Genomic DNA, 22188 nt, shown 5'->3' on the forward strand with positions numbered 1-22188 from the left:
CCCAGGTAGGCGGGAAAACAGTTATATACAAGCGTACATAAACAGACAGGTATATTCGTAGATAGAAACGCACATAGATAAATAGATAGACCCCCAGAAGGTGCTTGGAGTATCCTAAGAATGCGAGCGCAATAATAATGCTGAACTTGACGTACCACAACGTCAACAAATTGTAGGTGTAAGATAAAAAGTGCATAACTTAGTACGTGATGTCACGGACGTAGCTTTTCACCGTGCTAGTACTCCCATATTGCGGCTGCATGACGTTTGTGCACCGTACCACCACATCATCACGCGTGCGTCGTTTTCCTATTTAATGGTGAGTTTCTCACCGCATTAGCGCAGTTGTCGATTCGTCCCTCGGCGCAGACGTGTCTGCCGTGCTGTCACGTTTCTTGTTCAGGACGATGAGCGAAACGAGAACAAGGCAAAAGCGGGAGCCAACGTTTTGATAAGTGGACTTGTATTTTTCAAGACGACATAACATAATATGTCGCCTTGAAAAATACAAGTCCACTTATCAAAACGTTGGCTCCCGCTTTTGCCTTGTTCTTGTTTTGGTCATCGTCTAGATTTTCCATCTCCGGCCTTCCCCGTGTTTTCCCTGGATTTCTTGTTTAGCTAAGACCTCGGGAAGTGCCCTAAGAAGGCGTCCGCGATCACGTCACTGCAAAGCATATAGGAGACGTTGCGCATAAAAAGAACGGTGAGTCAACGGCGCTTGACATCTACGAACGACAAGCTATTTCGAGAAGCATTAGTGTACCCTCTGAAAGTGGGGATTCGGGCTAGTTGGATAAGCGCTGTGAAATGTGTTTTTTTTTTTGCTTTTTGCGCAACAAGGCGCGTACGAAGTATGTGCTGTACTTAGTTTCTTTGTCCGCGTCTTCTTAGCCCCCAACAAAAGTTTCGCATTGTACCACGTGGCTTGTGGTTCTATTGTCTTAACTGTTTGTTATTTGGAGGGGAAGAAAGAAGAAAGGCTGCCCCAGAAGACCTTATCTTTCTTTCGTAGATGTGAACCACTGTTAATTCACCCCACATTCCCTTACGTCACTGGACTCTGATATATTGCCATCTTGCTCTTACATAGAGCCTTTAGTTTACTTCTTTTCTTTACTGTACTTTATTTTTAGGCTTCCGTACCTTCGTGATCGGTCTACACTTTTCATTCAGTAATGCCACACTTTCGGTTTTGTTTTTAGGCACGCGCAGTTTGAAAGAGCGCACATGGGTTTAATTTTGCCAGGGCGCTAATTACACAATATTGCTGTTCTAGGCTATGCTAACGTGGTCCGTATTTTTGGTGCCAAGCTTCAATTTTACGCCTTTTTTTGTGGTCCTACGTTCACTACAGCAGGACCAGCAAATATGTGCACGACGCCTTCCACCGGGAATAGGCTGGGCAGGCTGCCTTTTTTCTTTATATTTATTTAAATATACTATTCTCCCTGATCGGACCATTTAAGAGTCGCAAGTAATTCGTCAACAAATACAAAAATACAGCGCCAATAAGAGCATAGAGAAAAAAAGTAATTGATTTGAAAGCTCACAATGGACAACATAGCGCGAATAGGGGAAAACGGAGGCGCTATAACGCAAAACTATTCAAAACTTTTCTATTCCATTTCTGCAATCAGCTCTCCGCGATTGGTCAAAAAGATTTTTGGACCACCCGCCCTTCACCTGTCTATCACACGACGTCACGAAAACCGGGATAGCTCCACATCTGATATGACATGTACACACTGATTATCCATGTTTGGACCAAAGAAAAGAAAAATAGTTGTTTCTGATTCGACGCATTTTAGCCATTAGCCCTCGGCTATTGGTCAAAAGTTTTCGGGCGGCACCCGCTTCACCTGCCTGTCACGCGATGTCACAAAAGCACAACGCTCACCACGTCAGTGACGCGTTAAAGATGCATTAATATGCCGAACAAAACTGACTGTCTGTCTGAATAGCCGCAGGCTGCCCCGTTCTGAACTGTCTACTCGCACCTGCCGGAAAGCATGGGTTTATTTGCGTATAATAAAGCTTGTTGCGTGGCCGTGTAACGTTTCCGAGCACTTTCGGCACGTTTACATCTCGTTCTGCCAACTCTTCTTTGCTGAGGATCTGTTTTAGCGTTATCCTTAAGCTTCCGTTGCATGCCGCCGTGATTTCCTGCCAGCCGCCGCGAGCTACTTAAGGGAAAGCGGACTAATCGCAGACCCCGGCGCCACCCTCTTCATCCGGTTATCTATATTCAGTGCGCTAGCTCCGCCCCATAGACACCCTCTCCACTTGAACGTGCTCCTCGCCTCCTGGCAGCCAATTACAAACGAAAAACTGCTCAATGTAGGCAATGTTTTTCGTTTGCGAAGCAAAAAAAGTAAGCTAACCGCCTGTAAATTAAGAGAGCCTTTCATTGGTCTGTTCTCACAACCCTGTGGGTGACCGCCTGATGCTTGCGTCGGCGGGTACGCAAATTTGACGTCAGGAGATTGGAATAAAACATATTCGAATAGTTTTACGTTATCCGGCTCCAGTTCTACGGAAATACGCAAGGTGGTGGAAAGTTCATAAAAACCAACTTTTTTCTGTACCAAGACGCATTTTTCTTTATATCTAAAGCTTGCTTTTTGAGAAACCTGTATGGGCTTTTTTTGTAGCTTCGTGTGACCGTTGGGTGTGTGGCCATTTTTTCTTTTCTCGAACGAAGCCTGAATCACACATTAACAATGAGACGCCACAGCTTAGTAGAAGCATAAGCGTGGGACACAAGCAAATAAAAACAACAGCAAACCAGGGGTGCTATGCAGGATGTGCCGAGTTTGGCGAAACTCGGGATCTTCACGAACTCTGGCGACACCCCAAGATGAAAGCACGAATGGTACCGAGACACAGTTTATCTTTCGACAAGCCTTCAGTTTCATTGGTTTATCTAGATTCACTCTGGCTGGCTATCATTCCTTGGGCGTTGCCTTATGGGCGGTCGACAAACTGGGGTTCACGTGATCATATCGTCGGTGCATGGTCGTGCCTTCTTTCACTTGTTTGTCGTTCCACCGAGTGTATTACATGCACAAGCGAGTTATAAAACAAACGCATTTAGTACAATATTATTAGTTAGTTTAACGTGTTTTAGAAGCATTTTAAAGCTTACAACATGTACACTGAAAGTGCATTAGACTAATTTGTAATTTAGTACGCTTCGCATTATACCACGAGGGAACGCTGTGGTGGCGCCATCACATCCATTCACCGGGCGAGCATGGCGGCTAAGCATCGGAGGCGCCCAGTGTAAACAAACTCGTACAACGAGCTTGCAGTGCGCGACGTAGTGATCAGGCTCGACGATGACCACTATTTCTTGGATAGTTCTGTTCCTCTGTGAGCGATCTTTCCGTGCACCCCGAAGGACTGCCAATAGCTTCGGCGATTTTACAGATCGCAACGCGCACCTACTGTTCACGGCGCAGTGCTGAAGAAACAACTTGTCCGGTGCTGCTTCTGCGAGTGCGCTGAGTTTCTCCACTCTGCGTGACTGCGAGCGTCACGAACATTACATAGTGTGGGCAAAAGGCAGACATCCTATATAGCTACGATGCGACAAGGAGGTGGTACCAACGATGGATCTCGCTACCAACACAGTGAACGAGACATCGACAGACTGCAGATAAGTATATTTCTACTGTTTCATATTTAGCATAATAAGAGTGCACGCATTAAGTCGCTTTCGTAGTAACGAACTGAATGTCCAGCAGTTTAAAGAAGGCAGTGAGAACCAATGAGTGTTCGTGCTTCTACATGCAAGTGGGCCCGCGAAAATATGGAAAAGATGAAGGTAACCTTCACTAACTTGGTGAGATTACAGAAATTCATGAGTGACATTAAGCCCGCAAAATTTATGGAAGAGTATCTGTATACAGGTGAAATATCAATAGCAGGTACTGATATAAAGCAGGAAAGTTATACAAAAATTTCATGGGTTGAACAGCACATGGAAGGCATTACCGAATCGTGATCGCCACGTTACCGATATCCTTGAAAAAAGTTTAGAATCATTGCATTCTACCGTTTATGCAATATGGGACATAAACCTGGAGGCCAACAAAGAAACTTGAGATGTCAATGACTGTGCAGAAAGCGAAGTAACAAAAATTGTTGGAGATAGCATTAAGGCAGGAAGACAGTGGCGTAGTAAACCGTGGCAACTGATATGCTACTTGACATTAAGAAAAAAAAAGGAATCGGCAGGTAGTCCATGCACGTAATCGATCACTTGTTGCCAATTCATAACAGGTGATTACATAAGCGCGACAGAATGGATGTCAAGGAGAGAGAACTACAGCCGAGGATGGTAGAAAATTGCGTAATGGGACAAAAATATGATGTTTGTAGGCATAGGATGCAATCAGCTCGTATAAGACAGGATTGTAGGGTGAGGCATTTGTTTTGTAGCAAACAAAAATAGGTTTCTGGTGCTGACAGTAGAGACTCGTGAAGGTGCGGGGCCACCTTAGCTGCTGGCACATTAATCAACATGACAATTGGCTCTGAAAAAGAAAACCCCAGTTATGAAAAATAAAGCAACGTTGTCCCAACGCATTGTTTAATTATGCATACTACACTAAAGGCTTCCACCGTTAAGGGCACTTAGTACTAATAGTGCAACGAGCATTTTTCTTTGTAAATAATGATTTGTATGCAGCTGATTCATTCCAATACACTTTTTTACAGCAAAACATTCTGCTGCTGGAGGCACTCAACTGCCTGGTGGCAGTAGGCGAGTGCCAGGCACGTGCTCTTGAGAGTGTGGCAGAGGTCCAGAGGGCTGCTCTGCAACAGTAGTATCAGTGCCCTCACTGCTCTCCTGTCGAGCCCACAGAAGGCACCTTATAAAGGAGCTTTCAGTTTAATATTTTGTTTATTATTCAAGAAAATGGAATAAAATTATTGCAGTAAACATTGTGCTGTGCATATTAGGAGACTTGTAACATGCATTGGTGTCCCTTCAAAATAGGCAAAAACGTAAGACAACCTGTGCCACTCTTGGACCATGTAAATAAAAAATACACTAATGCAGCATACACATCATCGTGCTGTTTGTTCTTTCTATGTGCAAGAATACAGTGCGTGTTGATTAGCCACAAGATGAACGGTTTGTGTAATTCACAATGAAGACAGGAAACAGCAGGAGCTTAATAATGCTATCACCTAGAGACTGTGCATATGACTGCAACACACTCCGACTCAAATGTGCCATTACATGCATGTTCGATACCACATATTTTTAACATTGTCTTATAATTGCATGCACTATATTTCACACATCTTAAGCCCTTGCATAGCACACTTCTGATGTATCCATTTCATAGGCCATATAATTGTACACGTTGTCCTTTTGTGTTGTATGAAAAGCAGCATCCTTTACAGTCGGAAAAAACTTCAGAAGACAGGAGATGCCCCGCCCAGATGACCAAAGCGCAGCAGCCGATTGCCTCCACGTCTAAAGAAATAGTCCCTCTCCAACGAGCAGGTATTAGTCTGTCCGGCGGCACAATGTCAGTCTAGAGTGCGTGCCCATTGGTGCAGGCTTGTGTTCACCTGCCTTAATGTGCAGATTCCGCAGCCTCCTAAAGTTGTATCCGACTATAGAAACACGTAATGCCTTGCACCAGTTGCATAAACTTCTGCAACTTGATAGCACAAAATGATCAGGAGCAGAAATCTATAAAGGCATCCAAGCAAAGCTGGCTGGCCATACTTCCATTATGAGGGGCGGCAAAAGGTCTCACCAAATATTCCCATGACGTCCTTGAAAAAGAGGTGGTGTTTGGCACTTCTTTAGAATCAAAAACAGATTACAGTGAATGTTGTGTAGCACGTCAAAACAAACTGAGCTTGGTTGTCTGCACAGCATGTAATCGGAGGTTGTGCTTCACATAGGAAACAAACTGCTCTGTACAGAACAATTTTGAGGCCGGTATGGCACCTATTATGTCAACAGTGTCAATATACAAATTACACTTTTCACAGGCCATTTATTTCACCATTATTTTTGTATGATGGTTCTTTCAATCAGTGCTTGTATAACATGAGCAGGTGGATTTGAAAGCAAAGCTTCGTTTGCAAACCTTCCGACTTCCATAATTGTGTGGCAACGCACTGGCATGTTGTCGAATAGCTCACACTTCCTCGGTCCTGCACCAAGGAAGCCCAATGCTCTATTTGAAGTTGGATCACACAATTCAATGGCAAAAAAAAAGTAACGCACACAGCAAAGCATTCTGCTGTGTGTATTTCTCTTCTTTGTGTCCCATCAAATTGTTGTGCAATTAAACTTCAAGCTACTATACCAATACACCCTGTCTTCAACATCACCAATGCTCTAGTTATTAGGCCACAATGCTGCACATCTTTGAAATTTCCCAACACAAATTAGCTCTCCAAAAAATCACAAATGTTAAATTTTGCAGCACAGGTGTATGTATGCACGGGCCATATTCTTTACCACTAAACTCACAGGAATCAAAGGGGCAAGCATTAACCAGCCTTGCTGATGCCGTTACCATTATCATCATGACACCAATGGAAAGACAGTGCCACGTTTCAGTAAAGGGAGTGGCCGAGGGAAAGGTGTGACAGCGAGGGCTTACAATAAACATAACGGTTACGAGACATGTTCAATGCCAATATACGCTGCATGTCGCTCAGCCTACTTTGGCATTGCGGCAAACGTTTACTCGTTTGAGCATATCACGTTTTGTGTAATCATTGCTCTAAAGCTGTACAAATGGTCTATTTGCTCTGCAATTTTTATTTTTATCATGGTGGGTTGAAGACCCACTTTTCATTGGCATCTGCACCCCATTTCTCCCGATATGTAATTTTGCCTTGGTGGTTCATGACATCTTCACGTACAGAGAGTTCTGCAGAGCATTGGATGTGCATTATTCTACTGCTTAAGAATTAGAGCCCCATTATGAGACGAAAATGTACAATTTATCCATCCAGAATAACGCCCCCCCCCCCAAAAAAAAAGAAGATACACTGAACCTCTGGCACATGCATCGACGGTGAACAGAGCAAACAATCTGAAGTATTTTCTTCATGCAAGCCAACACACTAAGATTCTCAATGCATTTTCATTTCGCCACATATGCACAGGTACAACCGGCTTGGCGCAACATCCACATCTCGCGCTGCAACAAATTGTGCAATGCCTCGCTGTTTCATAGTGCGGCCGATAGTTTACGCATGACCAAAATTCAGCATTGTGCATACTAAGTAACTTCACCAATGAAGAACCCCAAGTTCTTTATGAGATTAGGATTCATAGGTTACTTCACACAATTTGTGATATCCATTTATCTATTTATACTTAACCTCTTTCCCAAGAAAGTGAGCCATTTGGAAGGCACCCTGACAGACAAGTAGAACAATCGGCAAAAAGTCGTCAACCAGCGAAAAAATCAGTATCATAAGCAGCCGCATGTGAGATGTCGCTAACACAAAATTTAAGTCGGCTACACAGAAGTGACAAATTTGGCAATATGACGTGTCTAAACATTGCTTCAATGTTAATCACAGTAACGCTGACATTGAAGGCGCCTTAATTCCTACGTACGTTCCGTCGACACACCCGACTACGTTGGTAATGTTCCCACGAAGTAGGAAGCATTCTTTTATATATGCCCGCTCAGCCGCAGTATTCTGGAAAGCTAGCCACCGCTTACGCACTGCCGCATCGATAAGCGCGTCAGACACATCTCTGACACAGTGGCTAACAGTAGTTTGATGGCGTCCAATGTAACGCTCGGCGCCGACGCTTCTCTGAAAACTCCCAGTCTCGTAGAAACGGAGCGCACAGATGACTTGCTCTACGACGGTGAGCGAATGAAGCCCGCCACGCTGTCTCCGCAGACGAGAGTCTTCGCCTTGCTCGTCACACAGCCAGCGCACTGATGTCTTCGACAGGCGAAAATGACGCTGAAACTTCCCGTCGGTCATGTAGGTGAACGGGTCCGGACGGTCATACTGACGCTTGCTGCCGCTGGATGCAATGAAACAGGCTGCTGCTGCCGCCGCCATGTTTCCGAGTTGAACTCGGAGGGGGTTTCGCGATGTACGAGTTTAACACGAGTTCGCCTGTCAATCAAAACCAGAGGTCACGCCCCGCGCGAGGCATGTAACTCTTGTGCGCGCACCCACTACAGTTGGGCCACGCCTAACTTATCTTCCGGCAAGAGCGACGCGGTGTCGAGCTGAGAGGCATCAACAATCTTGACCGCCGACATAAAACGCGCACAACGCACTGTCATCGGTGATGTACTGAGCACCACTATCAAAAACAAAGCGTTGACTGTCGCTGGTTTATGCGTACATCTTCTCGGGCTGAGATGGCCGCACAACACGGTTTCATTGCCTACATTGTGGCGCGTAGCGCACAGTAAATAATTATCGGCGCGTCACTGTAGCTGCTCACAAGGCGTCGATGCGGCGAGGCGGACGACGATGCTGAGGAGTGCGTATTGCAGCAGTCGTTTGAGATGGCTGCTCTGTCATCGGTGATGAAACGGAGCCACAGCGTCGTAAACACGATCAGCGTCCGAGAATCGCTCGCTCTTCTAGACCCAGTGCAATGGCATTTCTTCATCACAAGCACTGCGCACTCAACAGTTCCAACACCTCTCTCCGTTCGAAATCTGATTTCATAACTGCACACAAGAGCCCTCACCTGCCAAATGCGAGTGCTGCGGTGTCGTTACAATATCCATCTGCGATCGCTGCTGGCTCCAGAAGAGGTAATCCGCAAGCACCTTCGACTGCACAACACACTCATATACTGCGTACATGCGCTCAGAGGCACCTTCACTGGGCAAGCGATGACAAGCGATGAATTGTGTCACTGGAGAAGCACGCACTTTTCGCAATGTATCGCAGATGCTTCGCGCATAACGATAAACTGGTACATTTTCACTGAACTGCGTCACTACGCACTCTAAAATAACATACCGCCATTTCCCAGCGACAGCCGTTGTGTGGCCTCTAGTCGATAAAGCGGGGGGCCTTGATGGCCTAGTGAAGCGCCTGCGATGAACAGCCGTACCGCGGCGCTGCGTTTCTATTCCCCTAATAGTGAAAGAGTGACCATGACCCTCCATGGATCATGACCGACATTATTGAGAATAGCTCTGCAGCGCCCCTATGCGACATATCACCGTATGAACGCCCTCGTGCGTGCGACACCCTTCAATGTACCGGTTCTAAGCTTTCGCCTCACTGTCGCCACTCGCGGCAAGAAGTGCAAAATTTAATAATTTGCTCGATCTCCGTTTGTCATCACAAATTTCTAGCGTTGAAAACGAAAAACAGATACTTATAGAAATAAAAACGTTCGTTATTTTATTTGTTGTATTTTAACGTATTCGTTTGAGTGAAAGTGTAGGTGCAAGAATGCGCCGCATGTACCCTGTTCGCATTCGATGAAGGAAAGAAAGATAGCGCCCCAAAGAGGAGGCACGCCCTTGACGCGCCCGGGAAAGGCGTGGCAAGCGGCTCACGGCAAGTGTGCAGACAGACAGCGCGACAGTCACAGTATCGCTAAGTTGCGATAATCCGTTGATAACAATACGCGGCGCTGACGCGTTTCGTTGTGCAGCCTTCTGCGCTTGAAAAGTGGAAGCAGCGTGCCGCGCAGGGTGCGCTCATGTTGTCGTACGCGGCTTCTTGTCTACATATTTTTTTGCCTGCACCTTCGGCGCGTTTCGCGCTATCTCCGTTCACTGACTGCCGTCGAGCAAACTCGGGTAAAACTCGGGTGAACGAGAAACTCGGCGCATCCTGCATAGCACCCCAGCATACCAGTATGAATTTATGCTGTAATCCTATTTTGACCCAGAGTATATATAGAGAGGTGTATAAGAGGGAACCAAAGAGCGTGTTGTTGTCGTAGTAGCAGTCGTCGAGGAGCCATCTTAACGGAACTGGTACAGCCAGTCAAGTGGCCCGAATGACAGAAATAGGGAATTTGGAAATGAACTGGGAGGAGTCTGTAACATGTCTTGTAGCGCTGATTTGGCATCCTGACACATATAGTTTTTTGTCGGCATGTGTTCCACCCCCTGCCTCCACGCCCCGGCTCTGGACGCGGGGGGGGGGGGGAAGGGAAGGGGCATTACATTCACTGGTCAACATCGAGCGATCGGACCACATTCGCCTAGATCAGTCAGAGCACCGTGTTGCAGCTCAGAGTGCTTGGAGGGGCTCTCACCTTCTAGCTAGAAGCACGACGAGATGCCACAGAATCTCGATCGTATATCGATTGCTCTGGTAGCGCCCAGCGTTTTCAGCTGGGACAGGCTTTCTCTGGTTCTCATGTGAAGAAGGATTCACATCGCTGCAAAACCAAGCTGGAACATGGTAGGATGGAATCAGTCTAATGTATCACAATTGTGCGCGTTTCCGGTCCCCGTCTTCTTCAAGGTAATCTAGAAATTCAAGGTTGTCATTTTCTATCGCGATAACTTTGACCCTGTATCGAAAGTTTATGTTGTGCGGTTTTATTACTCGTTATGTTGAATAAGCCAAGTCACGTGAGCCAAGTCATCTGAGCTGGTAAGGGACAGAGCCGATATTGCGCTCATACGTGCAGGAGAAGTTCCGTGGGGCTCCGCGGATCGCGCTGCGGTTGAGAGCGCCCTGACACAGGAGCACCGTGGACTGTGCCGCCGGCCGGAGATTCCTCCGTCGCTGGACAGGCTGGTGGACGCCGCCCTGTCGCTGGACCCCGCCGACAGGGATGTCAGCTTGGAAGACGTCTACCAAGCACTGGCAGCTGTCGTCAAGGAGGTAGAGTATAGACGGGCGCTTCTTCACAGGGCCCACACATTGATGATTGTGGATGCGAAAGTCGTTGAAATTGGCCTTGGTTACTTACAGATACCTTTATCGTGTGTCTGCAGACGCCTTACCTTTTCCTCCTTGCCGGATTGCCGAGGAAATGTGTGGCAGCAGCAACACCGGTAGCGACATCTTGTGGCACCATGTTTAGCTAGAAAGCACAGTGCTAATGCTGCAGGGACGTTCCATGTTCACCATGACTAGTTGAAAGCGCTGGTAGGGCCATTGTCGTAAACATTGCTTTCCTCTTAAGGTATTTACTTGATAACTCGCGCAACACAGAAAATATTCAGACATTGTAGTTGGACGAAGCGTTCACAGTAAACTCATTACACGCAATTAACGCTGTAGTTAATGCTAGAATTCCGCACCGATTCTCGAGCCAATACCAACTAGCCCGACTAACCGTTCCTTTCTGAGTAATTTTTAGCAAAGCGGGCTCTTTATTGCGCTGTCCGATGTCTTCCTGTCCCGCTGCTGTTAATAGTAAATCTCCGTTCTACACTGAACGTACAAGTCCGCGATAATATAGAGAGACGCTGTAAAGTAAATGGTAAAAATATATGGTTTTATACCAAACACAATAAAGTTCGGCGATGTTACTAAATTTTACCATGCCTCTGTGACTGCATCTTTAATTTTACATCACATCAATGGAAGGCAAGAAATGGAATAACTGCTGACCACAGCGCAACTCTCCAGCTACATCTGCTCATACCTTAACAGAGGTTAGCAGTGGGGGTAGGGTTATGTTGGTGTTTTGAGCAAACCACAAAGTATCTGACAGCCAAGCGAGTAATTTGGAGATGACAAGATCAGCTTGACGCGATGGACGCTGCGGAGCTGGGTCACCAGCATGGAGACCGCGTACTTCTACAGAACTTTGCGACTTTAGTGCATGATATATATTAGGTTGTGCCTAAACTGACAAGTAGCAGCGCCTCCTAGGATTGCCAACTTCCGTATTCCCGGAATAAATGCAAACCTAGTTTGCAGGTCCTCTACAGGCAGCTACGGCGTTGCTATGCATCTGCAGAACAAAATATATAGCATCGATTAAATCGGGAAAAAGATCAGTCAAGCAGTTATAATTCACTTGTAGCGAGGAAGAGGAACACTATAGTGGGCCATCCTCTCCATCGTTTTCTAGTGGCTCAAGCTCTCCAGCGCTGTTCTCGAGGAACGCCGCTCATGCTGAGAGTCCGTGCCCTGCGATGATGGTCCGCGCAGCCGATGGTGTCTAATCAACGACTTTACAAGAAGTGGAAGTTGCTTCGGCCTACAACTTCAACCTTGGAACTTCGATCCCGTACTGTACGCTCAACCATGCCTGAAGGCACATCCCTGGAAACGCCGCCTATTCCATCCCAGCAAGCGCCTCCTCCGTTAGTCCCGTGCTCTGGCGTACCTCGCCACAGGGACCCTGCCATTTTCAGCAACGCGGACCACATCGACGTCGAGGACGGGCTGACCACATATGAAAGGGTAAGCGCCCGCAATAGATGCGACGATCCCGCCAAACTGAGCAACGCGCTCTTCTAGCTATCTCGCGGGCGCCGCCAGTTTCTGGTACAACAACCATGAGACCGACTTACCGACGTGGTCCTCGTTGAGGACCTCTTTAGTGGCTGTGCTTGGTCGCCCTGCTGTGAGCAAGCTGCGAGCGGAATCGCGTTTTCTAGAACGTGCAGAGCAGCCGGGTGAATCATTCACCAGCTACAAAGAAGATGTGTAGGGCTTGTGTAAGAAAGTCAGCGCGATGATGTCGGAGTCTCACAAAATCATAAATGTGTCAAAATGGATAGAGGAAGATGCTTTCAACGTGCTACTTGCCAAGAATCCTCAGTCCGTGGCACACATAATCACACCATGCCAAAACTACGAGGAGCTACACTGGCAGCGCTCGTTGACACGTCGCCCTTCCTCGCTCGAACACCTCATTAGCTTGTTTGGCTAACGTATCCGACCAGTCAGCGTTGCTTGCTGAAATGAAAACGTTCGTTCGGGAGGAAGTTGCACGCCAGCTCTCGTTGAGATCCTTCGCTAAAAACCTGCGTCGAAGTTGATGCATCCGCTCCTTCGCACGATTGAGCCAACATCTCCTTGCAGCTGCACCACTGACGCTGAAGTCATCACGAGGACCCAGCCACTCTCTTCAAGTATACCTCTCCTTTCTGCCGACTTCCTGCGTAGACCCCGACTGCCGCCCGCCGTGCAGTCCTGTCAGCACCCGCCCCGTACAACGCGTCCTGTGACATGGATGGGAGCTGCCCCGCCGAGCCAGTGGCGTACTCCTTACAACCGACCAATACGCTTTCGTCCGCCTGCGCCGGTCACGTCGCATGCTTTTTGTAATCGTGTGCAGCTGCCTAAAGCCGCACCACACGTGACAAGCCAGTCAAACCATCCGTATGACGGCCCTCCGTCGGCTCTGGCGCCGACATTGCGCCCGACCGCAACTACCCGCCGTTCACCTTCTCCACGCTGCCGCTCACTGTCGCCGATGCGAGCTCGCTCCGTATCTCGGGACGAGCAAAAGTAATCGTCGCAGTCCGAGAGGCAAGGGCTTCGACAACGTCGATATGTGAAAGTCCTCATCGCAGTCATTCGAACGTAATCGAAATGTTTGTTGACGGTGTTCGCAGATCTCCACTCGCGGACACTGGAGCCGTCGTTTGTGCTGTCAACGCAAAGCTTTACCGCTTACTTCGTAAAGTCACGACACCCCTTTCTGGACTGTCCCTCCGCACAGCCAGTGCTCGTCATGCTCACCCCTTGGCGGCTTGCACTGCTCGTGTTACCACTGCCGACGCTCTATACGCCATATAATTCATTGTCTTTTCCTCGTGCTCTCATGACGTTATCCGCGGCTGGGATTTTCTCTCGCGCCACAATGCCGTTATTCATTGCGCATGGGCCGAAATAGAACTTTTACTGCTGTTAGATTTGCCGCTCACCAACAATGCTTCACTTTCGAAGAAATGACTTGTCAAAGCTGACATCCATATTCCTCCGAACGCCTTAATGGTCATGCCGATATCCTGCAGCGGAATCTCAGACGCTGTTGTGCTACTCTCTCCATCAGACCGCTTTCTCACTCGGAAACGTCTGCTGCTACATTTGCGTCAGTGGACATCACTGACGTTTCGCTGACAGTGACACTGACAGGATGTCAGTGGCATCACTGATATCCGTTTCTACGCCCTGTGTTGCTTCTCCGAGCGGAATGTCTTGGCAATGTAGAAGCGATCGAAGACGTACGAGTTATGGACGTGCCCAATGATGATTACTGTGCTAGATCCAGTGAATTCCGTGCTGTTTTTACGTGTCACCTAGCACCCAGGGATGTGTTCGGTTCTTCTATTGGCGATGCCCTTACACCGGTGCAGCGGTCTCAGATTTTGTGCCTTCTAGAAGAATTTCGTTCTTCTTTCGATGTAGAGCAATCTTCCCTGTGCCGGACGCCATCTGTTACACATCGCATGGATACTGACCTACAACCACCATTGCGGTAACTTCCGTATCTTGTACCTCCTGCAGAACGTCGTGTAATCAACGAACAACTTGGCGACTTGCTTCGCCGCGAGATGATGCGACCTTCGAGCAGTCTATGGGCATCCCCTGTCGTCCTTGTTACGATGAAAGATGATTCTGCGCGCTGTTGTGTGGACTACTGCCGCCTAAAGAAGATTACTCTCAAGCCCGTTTACCCTATCCCGCACATAGACGACGCGATTGAGAGTCTACAAGGCGCCAAATTCTTTTCATCTATAGATTTGCGTTCAGATACTGGCAAGTGCCCATAGCAGACGCCGATCGGCCGAAGACAGCTTTTGTCACAGCCGACGGCTTATACAAATTTAACGTAATGCCTTTTGGACTTTGTAATGCACCCGCACTGTTTGAGTGCATGATGAACACAGTTCTGCGCAGCTTGAAGTTGCACACGTGCTTGTGCTATCTTGACGACGCTGTTGGTTTTGCTCCTGACTTTACCACGCACCTTCCATAGCTTCGGTCTGTTTTAACGTGTTTAAGGAACGCAGGGCTACAACTAAAGCTGAAGAAGTGCCGATTTGCGGCTCGGCAGCTAGCAATTCTAGATTACGTCTTACTACGCGCCGACCTGTCGCGCTGGACGACAAGATTTCAGCCCTAACCGACAGTCTCAGTGCTCCTACTGCCCACTCCTCGTTCCTCGACCAAATCAAAAAATTTGTTCGCGAGGAAATCGCGCGCCAACTCTCCCTTATGCCTGCTACCTAGTCGTCTGAGTCCTCATTGTCTCCGGAACTCCGACGAATCATACCAACACCTCCTAAAAACTTTAGGCCTGCGTGCTATGCGAGTGACGTAAAATCCGGTAGGCGGATGGCCGCGTCGCTCACTTCCACCGTCGCGCTTGTTGTCGCTATTTTAGGATGGTTTAGTGCCTTTCTATCAACCGCTGTATTTAGCGCGAGTGGGAGCGCTATATAGGCGTGAAAAAAACATAGGCATGCGCTCATTTATAAAGAAAGGCAGAACTTGCTGTGAAAGAACTAGGGGCCTGATCAGCTGCAGTTCACTCTTTTAAAGATGTTAGTAAGGTCAACGAAGTACTCTAGGTGAATGAATAACGGCGATACAAAACGCGGGGCGACTTCTGCAGTGCAGTTGTCTGGCCGGCTTCTGCTTCATCTACGCGCGCCACGTGAATTCGCGATGATGGAGGCAAAACCAACAGGTCATCACCTTCATGCAAAATGTATAATAGTACCAACTGCAGCTTTCTAAGATTGTTGCTCCCACGGGGCTGTTTATTGTGTGCTCAAAATTCCAGAATGAAGCAAAATTTAACGTCGTCAACCAAAAGACAAGTTTCTGTTTATTGGTCAACCGGTATTCAAAGGCACCATAAAAAACGCAATATTAAAACACAGACAGTGAAAGAAGTAATAAAGCATCAGGGTAACAAAATTGAACTGCAAGGTAGCAACCACAGACTTGTGGAACAAACATGCCCTATCAATATGAAGAGATTAACATTTGGAGCGTGTCACATATAGGGGAAGAACAGGTCACCGCAACAAAGATCTTCAAGGTAATGAAGCAACGCGCAGCTATGGGCAATGCAAGCTATCTCCTGTGTGTACGTGATTCGTCAAGTAGTAAAGAAATCATGGTTCTCAGTAAAAGAATACAAAAAATTTCGAGCAATATGCAGAATAAGCACAAAACATATTTTTTTCAAGAGAATTACAACGACTAGAATTAAGAAATTGAATCTTTCGAAAATATGGCACTGCGAAAGCAAATCAAAGCAATAAACACTCCACATGCAAACATGCACATAGAAATACAAGCAACACACTAACTAGCGATGTATTAAACTGCAATTATAAAATTATCCAAAAAACACTGGAACCACAGCAAATTACCCAGGCAAAATTGAAGAAAAGAGCAGAAGACAGACATATTATAGGTTGGATTGCGCAACATTTTGACGAGCATCCAACCTAATATCCCAACCTCCAACCTACAACATCCAGCCTCTAATATGCTACACCAACACGCCCAGTCTTCAACCTTGGGAGTTAGACAGTTTAGAGAGGACAGTTAGCTTCCTTTTCTTTAATTCCGCGTTATGAGATGACGCTGACAGAAGGTGGTTTTTCCTTTTGCACATGTTATTTAGAAGCACGTTCGCTGCTGAATGCAGCAACAGGTCCATGACTTGTTCAAGTCTATGGCCATTCAGGCATGTGTCAGTCTTCAAATTCTGGTAAGACCTCTGTTGTTCAGCACATCAGAGCAGTGCGCTGGTCTTCTAACTTCAAGAACCTAAGGCGGTGTTCCTTAGATAGAAGTTGTTCTATTACTGCATGCGCATACATCACAGCATCTACAACAACTGGTGCTAGAAAACAAAGACCACCCCTATTAATGGCGTCGACGAAGCTATTTTCTTCACGGGATTCCTCCACTTTCCTAGCCGCCACAAGGTTTCTTTTACATTCTTCACATTTCTGTGCCTTAGAAGTAGCATGAGCAAAATACTCAGGTAGTACATATGTGATCGCTGGGATTTTTGAAGACAAAGGTTCAGGTCAGAACCTGTGACCTCAATGCTGAAGGCTTTATCAAAGTTGTGCTGTTGCCACGTGCTCGGTTGAGGAAGCCTGAGCTGTTCAGTTGGTAGAATAGGCAGGGAATTTTGCAAACGAAGTTTTTCCTCACAATCGTACTCTTGTCGAATAGAAACATGGTACTGGCCGCCCGCAAGTTGCCTTTATTGACCGAACTTCGCCTCAAGTGGATGGGTCTGAACTTCTTCCAGAAGCAGGTAGCGCATCTTAAGTTCCTTAAAGCAGTAGCTAGAGAATTCTATTAGCCCACAGGACGTAAGACGCAAGGCACTAACCGTTTCACTGAGTAAAAACACTTTGTCAAAACTTAGTGCAATCCATATGTCTAGCCAGGCCGCAATCTTCTCAAGAAATTGGATTCTTTCGTCATTTGCCATTGCTTTCCCTGGCTCTTGAAAAGTGTCACGTTTTCGGAAGCCCTTCGAAGAAGTTTTGACATTTACCACTTACCACCAGCGAACGATAATACGGATAAAGTTCGCAGTTTATGATGCTCTGTCAATGCCATTGGCATTCGCCAGAAGCCCTTCTGCAGTAAATTGATTGAATACTTGTAGTGCAATCTTCATTTTCCCGCTGTAACTTTGACGGATTCAAAGCTTTTGAGGTTAGCTGGTGGCCATACTTTAGCCAACACCCTTCTTCCAGTTTCTGTTGTCTGCGCAGTGCTTCATACGAAGCCCACAGGATTTGACTACTGTCAATTGTATAACCAGCCATCTCAAACTTCGGGTAATAGAAATCGGTGCCATGATTTTTTTTGGTTTATCCAATTATTCCACACACATTTCAAGAGGTGGCCTGTTTCAACAATGAAAAACAGGGGTCTCGCCGGGTCGCAGGAATGTGGATACACAAACTGCAGCTTTGGAAGACTGCAAAAGCTTGACATTGTATTTCCATTAATAGCATTGTTTTCAGTAACAATACATACTACTTTGTACTCGTGCGACTCCAAACCAGTCAGCACTTTTATGGCGACATTATGCAACATAGCAGCGTCAATGGTTTTAACAAGAAGGATGTGAGCGACCTCTTTAAAAGATGGAACCAAACTTCGTAGCATAAGGACATGGGCCGTCGTGGCAACGTCAGAGGAGTTAAAGGCAGCTGCACAAACATTGCCATCCTTGTAATCGAAAAATGGTTTCAAGCTAATTTCATCAAGCATCAATGTCAGTATGCGCTAGTAAGGCTGGAGACACTTCACGCGCTTCTTCATGTAAGACAAAAAATGTTCATCCCTCTTTCCTTAGGGTGACAGCTCACAATGCACAAAGCTTTCTGGTGGTTGCTGGGTGAGGAAGTGTAGTAACACCTGCGTGTCGCAGGACTTTGTAAGCGTGGCGCGATGTTGTAAAGAGAAGACTAGCAATAACCATCAAATGTGGAGAATATCTGGGCATTTTTATTGTGACTATTTCCAGCTGTTCATTCAGCGTTTTGAGGACACTTCTAGTTTCCACTGGTAGCTGCTGTTTCAAAACGTGGAGCAGGGTATCGACAGCTTTTACCACATCCTCAGGAATAATAAATCGTGTTTCAAACTTAGACAAAGCCTCTAGAACTTCTAGGCTGCATCTCATATCCAGAACTTTGCTGCGGACAGGATAGTCATTTCCTTTGGTAAGTTTGACCTTTTGATGGCATACAGATATGTCCATACTGTCACTGATCACAGCAGAAGCTTCAATGCTTGGTATGGTGCTTCCAGTTGGCAAAAGGAACATTACTCTCGACGATGTATGCAGTACTGATCACTTCTCTGGCAACGAGGATCCCTGCAGACATGCCATCAGCTCTGTTATTGCCTGGAACTGATACCTGCCAACTTCCGTCCTATATGAAGACAACGAATCCACCAATGCCTTTGTAAGGTGAGAGGACTCCAGTCGCTGCAGTCGATCTTGTGGCTCCTCTCTTGTTGTGTAACACTGTGGTGTGGACAAGTATGATGGGCGGTCTTTCAATATTGAATGTACAGCACCAAGGTCCAGTCGTGGTACCGCCTAAGTGGTCTCGATAACCTTTCCAGTCCTTTCGTCATGATAGACAGACTTCTTTATAATAAAGCTCTCATAGAAGTGCAGCGCACAGACCTGCAAAACCGAAAACAGGGGATTGTATGACAAAACGATGCCATTGTGTCTCCGAAAGGATAGTATTCATATTATGTATGTGTGCTCAAGGTAGTTTTTCTAGTACTGGCAGATTAGATTCTTTCGAGATGCAAGCACAGGCTGAACGAACACGTTTCACAGAAAACACATGTGCTCCTCAGTTAGCGTGTGCTAAAAGATCTAAAAGGCATGCTTCTATTTGACAATTATTCTTGTCGTTAAGCTCGGCAAGATCATTTCGCGAAAATCGCAGCGGCTGAAGAGCATGGAAGAACATACAACAGGCAGGTTAAGCAAATGAACTATGAGAGCAAATCTAAATGTTACGGCTGCCCAACATAACACCAAATTGATGACATGACGGGAGCCGAAAGCATCGCCAATGAAGCTTAGCGTCACCAACTGCGTAAATCAATGGCCATATGTCTGGTTTCAAGAAATAAAGCTTTGATTCCGCTTCCATGACAGTTACTTTTCCTGCAGATAGCAGAAACGTTTGGGCCGCTCAAAACCACTGGTATCACTAGCTGGTTCATGCTCGCGCGAATCATTGCACAGAACGTAATATTTAGTAGTCAGCCTTTTTATTACGGCAAACTGACAGCGTACTTGCATGAGAGAATAGATCGGAGATGGGACCGTCTACGGCGATGTTTGACTGAAAAAGTAACTTCCCTACAGCTCGAGCCGCAGTGCTATTTCTTCCCAACTGCAGAAGGAACGTCGAGAGCTCTTGACTGCGCTCAACGGGGAGAGCTGGCGTTACGTAGACACCTTTTCTTTGCAAGACATCCTTCATATTTGACTATTAATCTCACACAATTTGGCAAATATACGACATAAAACTAGCAAAAACCAACTCTGGCTGCTTTACGCCCTCTCTGCGCGAAATATGAATGCGACGATTTTCGTCGGTCAGCCGTAGGAAGCATTGTTGGAATCCCTCCAACGCCTCGTCCCTCTCAATGATGCAACAGATTTTAGGCCTAACGCTCAATGTGTTCGCACTGACAGTGAACTTTGCGCACCGTAAAAGCGCGCATGAAGGTACACAAGCTAATTAAAGCAATCCTTACCCTTGAAGAAGCTGTAACTTGGTAGTCCTTGCGTGGCATGGCACGCAGCCATTTGTTTCGCTGGGCGTCGTCCTTTGGTAATTAGATGACTTGAATTTTCGAGCCTTCGTCGCAGTTTCCCCGGCATTTCGGCACGCAGCACTTGTACGGCATGCTGATAGTCACAATTCATGGCTCATGCACCACCACGCGCGTTGATCACGCGCAGGGACGCACACCGAGTACAGAAACACAAAACCACGCCAGAACGATGCATACAACGTCGGGCTGGTTGCTGCTGGTCCAGTGCGGGCACTGCTGCGCCAACTATGGGGGTTCGCTTTGTTCGCTCTCTAACGCGCGCTTACCGGAGGCGATCGCCTACCGGATGTAACGTCGCTCACGTGACATCTGGCAGCGCACAGGCTTGAAGTATTTAGGAGGTGTTGGTCATACACGAACAAGTCAGCAACGCACTACCCCTCGCTGATCGGCCATGGACCTCCAGCGCCCGTTCAGCTTGCGTACGCTGTCGTCGTCGCCAGTCCAAGACCTCCGCCTGCTGTCGGGCACTACACGCCCTCAAGCGGCTTCTACGCGTCGCGTTCTGCAGCCGTGAGCTACACGCCCCGAAGCGGCTTAAGCGCACTTCCACAACGCCTACGCCCGGTTCAATTTTGTGCACCCCAACCTGGGCCCCCTGTTCACAATCCGTGGCGCACCCAAGACAACCGGCCCATTTGCATAGCGTGTGGCCTTGCTGGCCACGTGACACGGTCCTGTCGCCGGCAAAGTTGGTACCCTTCCAATACTGCGAGACCACAAGGGAATGCTCCTGACTCCCAGTCCCGCTATTCTCCACCAGTACCGCCCTTCGCTTCCGCTTCTCTTCCCCGAAGCTTCAGCACTCGTCGGTCTCCATCTCCCAGTCGATGTTCACGTTCCCCTATTATCCGCCGCCCTTCTGCTGCTAAGGAACTCTGCCAGGCGCCGTTCCAGAGGCAAGACTGCGATGTCTTTAAGCTCTCAAGCGCTTGTTTATTCCCGGCGAACGTTATTAAAGTCTACGCCAAAGGTGCCGCCGTTCACGCGCTTGTCGATGCTGCTGCCGCAGTGTCAAGATGACTAGCCGCCCGGCAGCTAGCCATGCTTGGCCACGTTGCTTCGAAAGATGGTGTGCTGCCAGATCCAACCAAACTCCAAGCCATCACCAAATTCCCACGACCGAAGACCACAAATGAACTCCGCAGCTTGATCGGATTGTGCTCATACCTTCGCTGTTCCATCCGCAACTTCAATACTATAATCATCACGATTTCCGCACAACATTCCCCGACTTTATTACTAACAATCCACACAGGTTTTGGAAATACTTTCGCCCGTGTTTAGGTATGTCACCCTAACGGTCTCTAGAAGAGAAAACGGCTCGAGCGAACACATTCAATAACTTTTTCTTTTCAGTTTTCACTTCAGATAATGGTTTACTTCCCTCCCTACCGTGGCCACCTAAAACCATCGATTCATTAAGCATTACCAATGCCGGAGTTCTTAATCTATTGCTTAATCTCGACATCAAGAAAGCTAACGGGCCAGCTAATATCCCGAATGAATATTTAAATACGTATGCAGAATGATATAGCCAATATCTTGTCATTATATACCGCAAATCAGTCGCGTCCGCACAACTACCAGATGACTAGAAAAAAACGAAGGTAAGCGAAAAAGCGGAAAAGCGAAATCCGGTAACAGCAACGAACCTTCTAACTACAGGCCAATCTCACTTATCAGCACATCTTGTAAAATATTGAAACATATTATCTTCAAACACATCACTATATTTCTCAAGCAAGAACATATATTAATGCCACAACAACACGGCTTTAGAAGTGGCCTCTCATCGGTCACCAACTAACCGAAGTGGTGCATGACCTTGCGCTCAATCTAAACAACCGAAGCCACACAGACATGATCCTCCTCGACTTCAGTAAAGCATTT

The 22188-nt window shown here is 47.1% G+C and overlaps 1 protein-coding gene across 1 annotated transcript in view; it reads left to right on the forward strand.

The window, feature by feature from the left end:
- LOC142568094 (uncharacterized) overlaps positions 1-22188 on the forward strand; it is a 350446-nt gene that overhangs the window by 52979 nt on the left and 275279 nt on the right. The window contains exon 5 of the mRNA XM_075678185.1: positions 10643-10839. Coding sequence (XP_075534300.1) covers positions 10643-10839 — 197 coding nt within the window. The remainder of the gene's footprint in view (positions 1-10642; positions 10840-22188) is intronic.

This window comes from Dermacentor variabilis, unplaced genomic scaffold (genome assembly GCF_050947875.1).
Source record: "Dermacentor variabilis isolate Ectoservices unplaced genomic scaffold, ASM5094787v1 scaffold_16, whole genome shotgun sequence".
In the NCBI taxonomy this organism is placed as follows: domain Eukaryota; kingdom Metazoa; phylum Arthropoda; class Arachnida; order Ixodida; family Ixodidae; genus Dermacentor; species Dermacentor variabilis.